The following is a 14,083-nucleotide window of genomic DNA, read 5'->3' as shown; positions in this document are numbered from 1 at the left end:
AAAGCAGTGGAGGATGGCCCAAAGCCTTGGGACACTGCACCTGCGTGGGAGACCCAGAAGGAGCCCCTGGCTCCTGGCTTCAAATCAGCCCAGCTCAGCTCCAGCCTTTGCAGCCACCTTGGAAGTAAACCAGTGGTTGGAAGATCTGTCTTGCTCTCTCTCCTTCCCTCTGTACATCTGACTTTCCAATAAAAATAAGTAAATCTTTAAAAAACAAAGACGTGTGTTATGGGGGGAGGGGACACATAATAAGAGAAGATCACTGGAATAAAACCTGGTTTTCAGTGAACATTAAAAGAGAAGGAAGAATGAGTCGAACTAAAGGGAGTAGATGATGCAGAGGCATTTCCCCAGATCGAAGGGGCAAAAGGCACACAGATTTAGGAAGGAGGAACAATTCAGGGTGTGAGAGAAAAAAATCCTTTGTCAAAAAGGAAGCCATATATGGAAACTCTGTACAACTCAGTAATTTTTATTTTGTGAATTTAAAACTATAATAAAACATGTTTTTGCTTAAAAGGATGTCAAGGCAATTTAACAAGGGGAAGGAGTGTTTTCAACAAGTGGTGCTGAGGCTTTTGGGTAACTGCAGACAAAAGAAGAAATGTCAATCTTTAGCTCATATCATATGCAAAAAGTAACTAAAATACATCAGATCTAAACTTCAGCTAAACCTATAAACCTCTTAGGAAAAAACAGAGTAATGAATCCACTTGGCTTTGGATCCTGAATATCCACACTCGGAAGATAGGTAGTTTGTCTTCACTCTCATGGTAGGTGCTCGAAAATCTTGTAAATAAATACAATGATTTACTGCAGACACCTTGGTAAAGAAAACGTCTTCAGAGGCTTGATGTAGGTAAAAGGATTCTTTAAGAACACATGAAGCTTCCTGGGGCTGGAGGTGGGGCACAGCACATTAAGACAACCCTCCGCCACACTGGCATCCCACACTGGAGCACTTGTTAGAGTGCCAGCCACTCTGCTTCTCAGCCAGCTCCTGCTAGTCTCCCTGGCAAGTCAGAGCATAATGCCCCAAGTCTTTGGGCCCATGCAATCCACATGGAAAAGCCACATGGAAGTCATATCCCCCAGCTTTGGCTGGCTCACCCCAGCCATCACAGCCATTTGGGAGAACCGGTACTTACAGGGTCGCCTGTCTTTTTTTTTTTTTTAATTAAAGTTCCTCAAAATCCAAATTAAAGTATATAAATCAAGTATTAATCATCTACTTCTAGGAAAAACTACAGAACCTGAAGCAGGGCCCTGGAAAACAGAATGGTAATCAACTTAAACAGGCATCAACCACACTTCTCCAAGAATGCTTAAATAAAGACAATTCAAACTATGGTGAAAAATTTTGCTTATAGACTAAAGTACATTGCGGTAGCATCAAGTACTGCATTATAACTGAGGTAGCTAAATTATTATCTTAAAGTATAGAAACAAATCTTCATATTTGCTGGCTCAAAGTCGGAGAAATATACATTTCCTTTCTTTTTAGAGATTTACTTAGTCACTGACAACCATTATGGGCGCCACTTCGTGTACAGGCTGCTCCACTTCCCATCCAGCTCCTTGCCTGAGGCCTGGAAAGGCAGTGCAGGACAGCCCAAAGCCTTGGGACCCTGCACCCACGTGGGAGACCTGGAAGAGGCTCCTGACTCCTGGCTTCAGATCAGCTCCCCTATGGCCAGTGTGGCCATTTGGAGAGTAAATTAAAGACCGGAAGATCTCTCTCTCATTCTCTCTCCCTTCTCTCTATAAAAAATTTGACTTTCATATAAAAATAAATTTTAAAAAGGTTTATTTATTTGAAAGTTATAGAGAGGGCGAGAGAGACAGGGATTTTCCACCTGCGCTTTCTCTCCTCAGCTAGCCTCAAAGGGTAGGGCTAGGCCTGGCCCAAGCCACAGATTTCTTCCAGGTCTCCCAAGTAGGTGGCAGCAGCTCAAGCACTTGGGCCATCTCCCGCTGCAGCAGCATAGCGGAGCAGCTGGGAACCATGGCCATTATGGAACGCACTGACACACTGTCATAACACATTCTCTTGCTAGCACTGTGCCCCTGCTTAGTTTTACTGACCTATATTTAAACTATCAACATTTTCTACAATGTATTTTGAGAACTCTAGTTTTAATACTGACCACGATCTTTTGGACTCTGAGATTTCGCCTCACTATGACTTTATTACTTCTGCAAAAAGAAGCCTGATTTGGGGCCCGGCGCCGTGGCCTAGCGCCTAAAGTCCTCGCCTTGAAAGCCCCGGGATCCCATATGGGCGCCGGTTCTGGTCCCGGCAGCTCCACTTCCCATCCAGCTCCCTGCTTGTGGCCTGGGAGAGCAGTCGAGGACGGCCCAATGCATTGGGACCCTGCACCCGCGTGGGAGATCTGGAAGAGGTTCCTGGTTCCCGGCTTCGGATCTGCGCGCATCGGCCGGTTGCGGCTCACTTGGGGAGTGAATCATAGGACGGAAGATCTTCCTCTCTGTCTCTCCTCCTCTCTGTATATCTGGCTGTAATGAAATGAATAAATCTTTAAAAAAAAAAAAAAAAAAGAAGCCTGATTTTGAGCTAAGCGTGCTGAAACTTGACACTCTTGGGCTCTTAGTCATGAAAAAGAGACAAAGGGAAAGATACCCCCTATATCTCTCTGATGTGCTTTGGAAGATGGCATTAGAGTACTGATTAAAATAAAGACTCCGACTAGGAGATGAGTGATTCCTTACTTACCAAGAAGAGCCATAATTCTGTCTTTGTCTATCCTTGTCTAAAATTTTATCATTAGTTTCTTACTGTACATTACATGTTCAGAATGATAAAATTTTGGTCAGCTTGTAGAACTGTATTCATTCTGGTGAAGTTACTCTCAGCCATTGACCATAAAACTGAAATTTGTTTCTCATCCACTCTTGCTACATTTCCAGTTCTCAAAAGCAACCTATGGCTCAGTGGCTACTGTAGAGGGCAGCACTTCTTTAAATCATCCACAAACTCTGGGGACTTTGCACACCCACCAGAAGAAACAGACTAGAAGTCAGTTGTCTTATGACACTTCTGCACAATTTTATTTTTCATGTTTGCCTAAAAGTTACTGCCAAGTTTAATCATTCACTGATAATAGTTGTCACTTTCCTAACACCAAATATTCCCACAAAAAAGGAAGATGTCCAAGTATTGCCACTACCAAAAAAAAAAAAGAATGTCCACAGGCTCTGAATGCAATTCCAAATGCAGCCTCGGTTTGAATAATCATTACAGCACACAGGGCCTCTGCCTGAGGGACACAGAGTTATCTCCACAGGGATGTTTGCAAGACTGTTTCGAAATCAGTTGTTTTTACTCAGTGTTTGCCTATTACCTCAATATAGAAAGCTTGTAATATCTTCTGTTTGTTACTTTAACAAGTAGAATACAAGAACTGGCCCAGCCAGCCCTCAAACAAAGGGCAAATAGCTCCAATGAGTATCAAGTCTTTCAACTCTCACTCTCACAAGGGTTCCTTATCTGCCGGATTCCTCCTTTCAATCCCATCCCTTCTTCACCTGCATCACACTGTTCTGAATACCTCAATGGCACCACCAAGCTCTTGGAAACTGCATTTAGCGCTGATCCTTGCCTATCAAGCACAGCTGGTGTTTGCAAAGAAAATAAGGAAATTTCTAAGATGCTTCCAAAGGCAGAAGACTAAATGAGTTTTAGTGAACATACAGAGAACCACACTGGGTTAGAAGAGAACTAGGGCTCTTGTTGTAGTCTGTGAACTTGGCAGTTAATCTTGCTGTGAATTAAACCTAGATTCAGAATGTTGGCTCTACGTAATAGCTGTGAGCATCTCCAAGAGGCAATCTCTAGACTTCAGATTGCTGCAAGGAAGGAACTGAGGCAACTTTCTGGAGTTGTGACTACTGAAATTACACAGAGGTGGCACTAAAAGAGGGATAAACTAGATGGGGGCATATGTTCTAAAAAACGCGGTAGCAGAAATACTCTTGCATCTGAGAAAGTTACCTCTCAATAAAGGCAAACTTAAAAAAAATAAGGATAGAAAAAGAAACATATTTCTAGAAGTTACCAAATTCTAAACGGCTATTTGGAATGTTAAAAAAAAAAGTTACTGAAATCTCTAGGGCTTGAGAAAAGTGTTAAACAGTTCAAAACAGATGCAGGTTCTTCATGGGGGCGGGGGGCACTTAAAAAACCACAGTATGGGATTACCAGTTTACTAGCAATTGGACCAAAGAAGCAAAGCTATCACCACGTCGTAACAAAGTATGTAACGACTGCAGCTATCCAATCCTAATGTTACATTACCAGAAATGATGAAATAGAGAAATCCCATCTGTATTAAACTTTCAACTCATGCACTGCACTTCATATTTTTCACTTAGTAATCAGCAGCCTAAAAGCCAGCCACTGGTGATAAGGTTGGTTACTGTGAGCTTTCAACATAAACCCCTGACCACCAAGGAACACAACTACTACATTACCAGTAGGTTTTTCCACAAATCCTGGGGAAAAATACAATTCTTTCTGGTTCATTTGACCAAAAGGCACCACAGCTATAAATAAAACAGTACTGAATAAGTCAATAGTTTTTCTCCTGTGTATGCACTTAATCTTAAGTACTTCAGTTTGTAAGCTCCAAATGCAACACACGTATTGCTAGCAGGAGCAATGTTTTCTAACTCTACCTTCTCTTACTTGGTATTCAGATACCTTTCTGTCCCTCTACAGCCTCACCCAAAACGCAAAACGACAACAGCACCTCGCACTTGTGGGGGAGCATTCCAGAAGTTACTGCATGTGAGGTGCCAGAGCCTGACACACTGACACACATCCTTGTAAATATGACCCTAATCATGTGGACAAGCACTGCATCCATAAAGAAAATAAACACTGAACAGGGTATGTAAACCGGGCGAGGGGGAACGCGGTTGACCTCAATAACTCACTTCCTTGAAGCGCCAGGAGCACAAAATCACATCTACAAGCAAAGTTATCTCTAGAGAAATACGTCAGTACAGTTAATTTTCATTTTATGGAAGTTTTTAAACTTGGAAACTTTATGCAAGATTACATGTAGTAAAACAGTAATTTTTGGCTGGTTGTTAGTAACCAATGTCTTCATTTTTAAAAATCCCGTTGATTGTATATTTTATTGTATTTAGCTGCCAGCTACCAAGATAATCATCAAAGGACAAACTGTCTCCTAACATCAAACTTCAACAATTCTAATACCCAGGGACCCTAGGACACACCACTGTGGCACTTCTACTGGAATGATGTGCATCCTGTATCTCCAATGGAGTCGGTTCATTACCATTCCCAGCACATCAGAACTCCTAGTCCAAAGACAACTAGGTTATTTGGGGCAGATGCCCCTAGAAGAAACACTATTCCTTTAGGAAATGCTCTGTAAAGAGTTTATAAGGCGTTTTTCTGAACCCATAGGCTCTCTAAGTGGTACGCAAGGCCAACTTCTTCTAACTCAGAGAAACATACTTTAGCATCAAAGTACGGGCTCTGGAGAAGATCAGACCCAATTTTTAAGTTGTGAAGAATAAACACCAAAGGGGAAAAAGAGAGGACAGAAGTTGCATCTTGGGGTTTAGACTTAATGGCTCCATTCTTTCTGAATCTTGAGCTTGAGCTGTGTTTTAGAGAGAATCAAATAGTTGTCAGGATATACTCTATCCATGGTTTCTATTGCAAACATGGCCAAGGGCATCAGAGGACTGCCTTTCGGAAGATGGTGGTTCTGTCAGGCACAAGAAAGCCTGAATGAAATCACCCTAAAGCTGCATCTAGTTTTCTGTCAACTTAGCGAGCAAGGTTCCCACTCTTCCTTCCAAAGTGAACACTTCTCCAAAGGTGTTCCTTTTTTTAGTCTTTAGTGCCTGTCCTTCCTGCCCATCCCAGAAGATAAGCAATTCAATTAATTTTTGCTTTGCGACCCAAGGCAATATTAGAAGTCACTTAAAGATTCATTTATTACTTAGCAAAACCACTTTTTCATCAATTTAGACCATTTGAGCTTTCTTAAAAATCAGCCTTAAACAATCATAACAAAAAATTCCCCTCCATAATTTTCCCCAAGGAACGAAAGGATAGCCCATTCTTTTTTGTTCATCTTCAAATTTAGTAATTCTTAAAAAATGAAACCCAGAAAGTGCAGGTCATTGACAAAGGCAGAGGATATTTCTTATGTTCCAGACAGTTTACAAACAAAAATTGCAGGAGCCAAGACAACTTTCACGACCAGGCTGCAGTCCTCACCGCTATGGCAAGCAAATTTCACAAAAAGAGAGTTAAAGAGTCACAATGAATCTAGGCTGATGTTGCAGATTACGGGACTGATCACTCACTACCATATAGTATATAACATACATATATAGGCATGTAAAGGCATATATGCAGTATGACTTAAAATCACAAATGTAATGTCCAAGACTACCAATCTAGGGTCCAGAATGATTCTACGCAAACTAACAAGCAAAAAGTATGGATCGCTGAAATAAACGCAACCAAAAATACTGAGTGCATTGTCAGCTGGAACGGTTATCTATCAGTGAGACGAAGAACATAGATACTGCCTTTTGCTTCTTTGTACAGGAAGAGACTTAGATACCACCTTTTGCTTCTTTGTACAGGAAGAGATTTCTTTTTGCTAAATGCACTGAAAAGTTTACACATATTACTCACTTACATATTGTAATCCAAAGTTTCCCTCCAAACTGGTCAAAGCATACCCTTTTGCATGCTTCCTGACGTGTGCGCTTTCGACTGGCGATAGGATATTCATAGAAGCGACAGACATGGAAGAGGAAAGAACTTAACACATGATTGCATCTACAACAAGTGCATCCTAATAAACGCACTACAAATAGAGGGAGAAAGTTTTCCTCTTCTTTCTGAAAATGCAAGATAGCTGAGCTGCAATGATGTAACTTACAAAGCCAGCACACCCATGAATGTCCACCGAACATTTCAAGAAGCTCTGCAGCATTACACAATCAAAGAAAACATGGTGAAGTTCTGCAGCACACACAATATCTGCAAACCCAAACTTTTCAAAAATGCCTCAGTAATCATCCGATGCTCTCGGTTAATTTCTCGAAGTTCTATGGCATCTATTCGAGTCTCTGGAGACTTACACAAGAAAACCTCAGTAGCACAAGTGCTGATCTTCATAGACACTGAGGCATGTGCATTCAGGAATTAATTTCCATTTCTACAAAGGGCGGCCAAGAAGATTGCCATCGCCCAACTTCTTTCATGCATTGTTGCTCGGATATGTGAGGGTTTTCCTGAAACTTTCCAGTGTAAAATCTGCCATGAAATCCACAAAGAGAGGCCACTGCACATCAGTTGCCATTGTGATCTGCTGCTGGCTAGCACTTCGCAGTCTTTCCCCGCACCCCTTAGCTGTCCAGAACAGAGGAGCTCTCCCAAGTCCCCATGCTGGACTGGAAAGCAGCCAAAGGAGACCTTAAATGCTCTTGTGCGAGGCAGGGGGCGGCCAGGCTGAAGCGACACTTGAGCCTCCACAAGTACCTATAGGACAGGCCCGGATCGCACGGAGAGGGTATTTAGGAAAGCAGGAATAAGCCATCGCCGTCACTTGACGCCCATGCTGGCCCTTCCCGCCAGGATCGCACACCTGCCGACTGCCCTGGCCCCATCCCCATCTCTCCCTGGCGGGTCTTGTCCCTAAAAACCCCCCCATTTCGCCTAGCTCTCTTCTCATTCCCGTGAGCTTCAGGGTGGAGATGGAGCGGGGCTTCCTACAGGCCCAGGTTTGCTCTTCCCTCCCAAACAACATCCCGCCGAGCGCGCACCGGCCCCGGGCGCGGCGCTCGGGAACAGGGCCCCAGGCCTGCCTTCAGCCGACGCCAAGAAGAAAAGGGAGGGAAGGCAGAAGGAAGATGGGCCCTGCCCTAGAAGCAAGTACCTTGTAGAAAGCGCCATTGGAGCCCCGCACTTCCACCACCAGCTCCTCCATCTTCTCGTCAGCTCTGCTCGCGCCGGGAGCCCGCCCCCAAGAGCCGGGCTGCGGGCGCTCCAGGCCCAGCCGCCGCCGCCGCCGCGCTGCCGCACGCCCCTCGGCAGCAGCGCCGCCGTCACCGCCGCCGCCCGCGCTCGCCGTCGGCTCGCCGCCCGCTCGCAGGCGGCCCCTCACCGGAAGTGAAACCGAAACGGAGCCTAGCGCCTGACTGAGGCTCCGAGCTCGGCCCCGCGTGTAAACAGTGAAACTGAGTCACGTGAGCGACGCCGCCCCTCCCCCCGCGGGCTGGCCCCCTCGACCCCGCCCTCTCCTTCCTTGAGGGCCGCGGAGCGCGCACATGCGCACTGCTGGGAACCAGCCAGAATGCCGGGTCCGGGGTGCGCGGGCTTGGGCGTGCGCGAGCTCGGCAGAGGGCTGCAAGGCGCGAAGGGCGGTGACAGGTTGTGCGGTGTCGCGTCGGCTGGCGTAGGCCTGGGTCCCCATTATTGTAGAGGCAAGTCGGAAGGCGTGGGACAGAGCCGCCCGTAGGGATAGACTGCAGGTACTTACCACAGTTTGGCCTGGCTATGATTGGAGCAAGAGGATTGGTCTGGTTTTTGTGAAGTACCTCTGCGTCCCATTGAGCTGGAGGTGCAACACGGGGAGAATAAAGGTGACAGATTAGATTGGAAACGTCTGTGAACTTGTAACAGTGGGAGCAGCGGTCATACACCTCCCTCCAGCCACCCATAGCAGCAGAAGGCAAACACTGCTGTGCCCTTGGCGGGTAATGTGGCTTGTCAGGACCTGTGGAAACATGGGCCCTTCCTCAGTTAGCTTTCATATTTTATTTGGTGTACGTGAAAAAAGCATGTGCTAAAGAGTCTTTAATTCCCTTACAGTTCATTCCTGCTTCTGTATGCCCACCGTCCAGTGCAGGCCGCGTGTGTGGGCACTTTCGCTTCCTTTCCACAGGCGCCAGTACACCTTTGTACCTCTTCCCCTGGCCCTCTCTGTTAGGACTAATGCAAACCCATCCCCGCCCCTCTACTGCGTGTGCATCCATCCTTCCTGCTGTTTTGCTTTTGTTGGAGTACTGGTAGCCAGCTAATAAGTTTATTGGGTATCTCCCATGCACCAGGCACTTCTATCTGCTAATGAAATACTGATGAGCAAAAGAAAAAAAAAAAAGACTGACAGCTTTGAACTTAGAACCTAGAGCCTAGAGGAGTGGATTTCAGGAAAGCAAAGCTGGACCTATAGCTGTGATAGGGCTAAGAAGAGCCGCACGCCTGTGGTTCTGGAACGTGACCCAGTCTGATGCAGCAGGGGTGAATCGCGACAGGGAAGTGGTTGCAGCTGCAATGTGACAGGTGAGAATTAGCGCTGAGCTGGTGGAGGTGGGATGAACCTCCCCAGGCAGGTACCCCAGAATGAGACGTCTTTAGGCCTCACACTGCCTTCACGCCACACTGCAGCCAGAACAGCAACATTGTTACGTGCAGAACCGCAGCTGTAATGCAGCAGAGCAAGGGCCATGACCGTCGTGGCCGTACTAAACACGAGAAGCTCACTGGCCTGGGGTCTTTGGAGTTCTCGTGAGATTCCAAGTAACCGTCCTCTCTGAAAGAGAATTTCACCCTGTGGATGAGGACAGGACATTATGTTTAGCTCCAACAAGGTAAAAAGGACACATGGATCAGAAAGATTATTCTGTCCCCACATTAAAACACGCGGTTCACCGAGGCTTTTCAAATAGATTAGTTTTTTACAAGCCACACTCAACCTGGTTCTGTTTCCTGAACCTATGACAGCCTTTCATACCTTAACGTCTCTGAGTTGCCCCCTCGCATTATCAGCTGGATTCCTATTAGGTGTCTATTTTGCCTCAGGTGCAATGAGTTAACTTTGCTCTTCTGTTAGCACATTGTGGTCATCAATTTCTACAAAAACAAACTTACTTCTATTTTTACTTTTCTATATTTTTTTTAAGGCGGAATCTTAGGTACTTACTGCTTACTCTTGTCATTATTAGTTTGAAAGGCAGATTTACAGAAGGGAGAGACAGAGAATGGGAAAGGCAGAGAGGGAGATGCTGCAACTCCTGGTTTATTCCCCAAATGGCTGCAGTGGCCGCAGCTGAGCAGATCCGAAGCCAGGAGCCAGGAGCTTCTTCTGGGTCTCCCATGTGGGTGCAGGGGCCCAAGCTATTTTCCACTGCTCTCCCAGGCCACAAGCAGGGAGTTGGATGGAAAATGCAGTAGCCAGGAGTAGAATCAGTACCCATATGGGGTGGTGGCACGGCTATTATGTTCCTTAAGTTACTTTTCTTCATATTCCTCAACCAAATCACATTATTCTAGATAAAAACTGGAATGGATTTTATACAGATGCTTGACAATTTAAAAGAGGTAATGTTTTGTGTATGCCTTTGTACTTACAGAGGTGATATTGAAGTGTAAATCTCCATCCCCAACTGTTTTCACTTGATAGGAGGTTTTTGAATTGCATCCACATTGCTATGTGTACATAAACATTTTTTTCTTACTTTTACTGAATATTTCCATAGGTTTTCCTGATACATATCTATAATGAGTAGCTATCTTAGGTTATTGCTGATTCCATGATATCATACTGTGGTGAAATCCCTTTGAATAACTTCATTAACTTTTGCAAGAATTTATTGTGTGCTCTTAATATTGATTGATTGATTGATTGACTGATCGATTGATTGCATTTGAGAGGCAGAGAGAGAGAGACAGTGATCTCTCATCTTCTAATTCATACTTCCAAATTCCCAAAATGGCTGGGGCTGGGTCATGCAAAATCCAGGAGGCAGGAACTCAGTCTGGTTCTCTCATATGGGTGGCAGAGGCCCAATTACTTTATCTAATACATGCTGTCTCCCAGGGTCTTCATTAATAAATAGGAAGCTAAATTGGGAGCAGACCCAGGATTCAAACCCAGGTACTCTAGTATGGAATGTGTGTATGCTGAAAATGCTGAAAACATCTGGACCCAGGTCAAGACCAAAATTCAGAGCAAATAACTCAATCCAGACTGCCCTATATGGATAGCAGGAACCATCACTGCTGTCCCCAGCATGTGCATTAGTCAGAAGCTGGACTCAGGAACGAGCTGAAAATCAAGCCCAAATATTCCGTTGTCAGAAGTAGGATTCTAACTGCTAGGCTAAAACACCTGCTCCCCATTTTGTGCTCTGTAGTGCATAACTCATCCATTCTCACCACACTGCTCAACACATAGAAGGGAATCAGATGTTGAGTATGTCTATGATGCTTAATGTACTATAATTATTTAATTATGTTTCTGTTTGCTTCATTGGGATATTAATTTCTTCTAGGGAAAGAAGTTATGTTGTTTCTCTTGATGTCTTTGTGATATTAAAATCGGTTGATTTGAAGACATTTTGAATGAATGAATAAGTACTTATCCTCACTACTTGCACATGCTGTGATGCACTCTTGCCCACCTGACTTGTAATCATTCCCACTCTGAGCTTTGGTTTTCAAACCCCCTTTCAAGTTAGCTTAGCTGAATAGACACATGAAAAAATGCTCAGGCTCCCTAGCTGTAAGGGAGATACAAATGAAAACCACATTGAGGTTCCACTTAACTCCAGTGAGGTTGGCCTACATGCAGAACTCTGGTAACCCCTGCTCAAGTGGATGTGGGGCGAAAGACACCCTCCTTCACTGCTGCTGGGAGAGTAGGCTATTACAACCTCTATGGAAGTCAGTATGGAGAGTGCTAAGAGAACTTAAACTTGATCTGCCATATGACTCTGCTAACCCACTTCTGGGAATACATCAAAGGAAATGAAGTCTTCATATAAAAAATGGATCTGTAACTCTATTCACAGCAGCAGTCTACAATGGCAAAGACATGGAGACAACCCAGATACTCAAAAGAGGAGTGGATGAAGAAACTGTGTTACATATACTTCATGGAATACTACTCAGCCATTGAAAATAATGAAATGTTACTGTTTGTTACCAAATGGTCCCAACTGGAGACCATTGTGCTCAGTGAAAACAAATCAATCCCAAAAGGGCAAATGTCATGTTCTCTTAGACATAAGGCAACCTTCATGATTCAAGATCAATAGCTCTTTCAATACTGTTTTTTTGACATCTCAGGGGATTTGTTATTTTTTTTTATTTTCATTCATTCAAAAAAATTGTTTTCCTTACTAATTTCCTTACTGACTCTTAGGTAAGATAGTAGCATCATTTGCTTCAGGAAGGTTTTTGATTTTCTTTTTCATTTCTTCAGCGATACATTGGTCATTCAGTAGCATGTTATTTAACTTCATGTTATAATTTTTTGGTTTTTCTCTCTTGTTGATTTTGTTTTATAGCTTTTCATGTGAGAGGATGTATAATAATTATGTAGTAGAGACAATCACAACCAGATGCGGAGGTAAAATGCAATGTGCATCTCTACTTACAAGTCAAAGATGGGCTTGCAATGAAACTTGATTGTATCTCGACGATAGGATGCTGGGCTCTGCCACTGTCCATGCCTACAATGTGAGGATACACTTAAATAGCAGAATGATGGGCTTATGACTGATTATGAAGGACTATACTATTGTAATTATATGGGTGAAATCAGTGGAGGGGCAGGGAATTGGGGAGGGGGAAAATGAAATCCTGGGGCTTACGGAGCTGTGTCATGGAATAATAAATAAAGGTAGCTCAGCTGAATATAGAAACTGGGCTCAGCCAAGCTCACTAGCATACTCTTGCATGTTCTCCCTCTGTTACTGGCAACCTCCACCTTCAAATTAGTTTCTCAGGCCTAAAATGAATCATACTGTCCCTCTCTTTCTCTAAAACATCTAATCCATTCAGAGTTCAGAATCTGTCACCACTTGCACTGCTGAAGGCCTGGTTCCAACCTCCATTCTCTTACTTGGATTATGGCAATAATTTCTTCACTGATATTCTGGCAGCCACTTTTGTCATCTCTGTTACATCTCGACACAGAAGACAGACTGACCCTTTTCAGGTATAACTGAGTCCACTTGCCGCTCAGACTCCTCCAGGGGCTGCCTGAATCTTGAAAGTGAAGGGCAGAGTGATGTATTACGGCCCCAGTGTCCTACACAAACTGCCTTCTGATATCTTGTCTATGTGACCATTCGCTCTTCCTCCATCTTTCTAGTCATAATAGTTGTTTTGTTCTCTTTTGAAAATACCAGGTCCCTTCATCCCCCACTTTTAGAGCGTAAGTTCAGTGAAAAGAAATATTCCCACTAATTTTATGCACTGTCTATCCTCAGTGCCCGCCACAATGTCTGGAACATAGTAGATATTTACTAAATACTGAATGAATGAATGAATGAGTGAGTGGGCATACATGAAGGTCAAGTCTGCTCCCACCTCTGATATCTGATATTGGAAAGAATCTTAACACTTCTTCACTGGCTTTGGTGCCTAGTTTGTCAAATTGCTGCCAATTGTCTTTGCATTGATTTTTTCTGTTATTTCCTTTTTCCTCACAATTTGAACCCTCTTAGTCTTTTTCAGGCCTCAATTCCAACTGAACAGTCTCCCACTTTTTCCAGTTGGAGAAATCTTTATGTACCCCTCAGAACCCAGCTTAAGTCTCACTTCTTTCATGACTCTGACAATCTCACCTTCCCTTGACCTCTCGTTTGAGTTTGATACTGGGAAAAACAGAATTTGGTCTTTATTTTTAGAACAGTTTTTGATTTACATAAAACTGGATAGATCATACAAGGTTCCTACATGTACTCCTCCACCCAGTTTTCCCTTCAAGCTTCTTATGGGAAGATGGAATACAAATATGCTTTCTGTCAGTATTGTGACCTAACCAGGTTAAGCAACTGCTTAAATTATTGGTTCTAGTCAAATAAGTCTTTTAAAATAATAAGTTCATTTTGGTTAACAAAATTTGAAATCACACATTCAGCATATTTGCTGAATATAGCATATTTACTACAATTGATGATTAATGTTAACCAACCTGTAGTTTTCATTAAGGTTCACTGTGTTGTGCAATGCCATGTGTTTTGCCAAGTGCATATTATCCATCACTACAGTGTC

General features: G+C 43.7%; 1 protein-coding gene across 11 annotated transcripts in view; it reads right to left on the bottom strand.

Annotated features, from left to right (window-relative positions):
- FMR1 (fragile X messenger ribonucleoprotein 1) overlaps positions 1–8,273 on the bottom strand; it is a 38,404-nt gene extending 30,131 nt beyond the window's left edge. For all 11 annotated transcript variants that reach the window (XM_004587764.3, XM_004587765.2, XM_058658211.1 and 8 more), the window contains exon 1: positions 7,956–8,273. In XM_004587764.3, the coding sequence (XP_004587821.1) occupies positions 7,956–8,006 (51 nt within the window). In that variant the 5' untranslated portion in view covers positions 8,007–8,273. The remainder of the gene's footprint in view (positions 1–7,955) is intronic.
- Between the last annotated feature and the right edge of the window lie 5,810 nt (positions 8,274–14,083).

Source organism: Ochotona princeps, chromosome X (genome assembly GCF_030435755.1).
Source record: "Ochotona princeps isolate mOchPri1 chromosome X, mOchPri1.hap1, whole genome shotgun sequence".
NCBI classification, from domain to species: domain Eukaryota; kingdom Metazoa; phylum Chordata; class Mammalia; order Lagomorpha; family Ochotonidae; genus Ochotona; species Ochotona princeps.
This window is presented reverse-complemented; position numbering and strand designations above follow the sequence as displayed.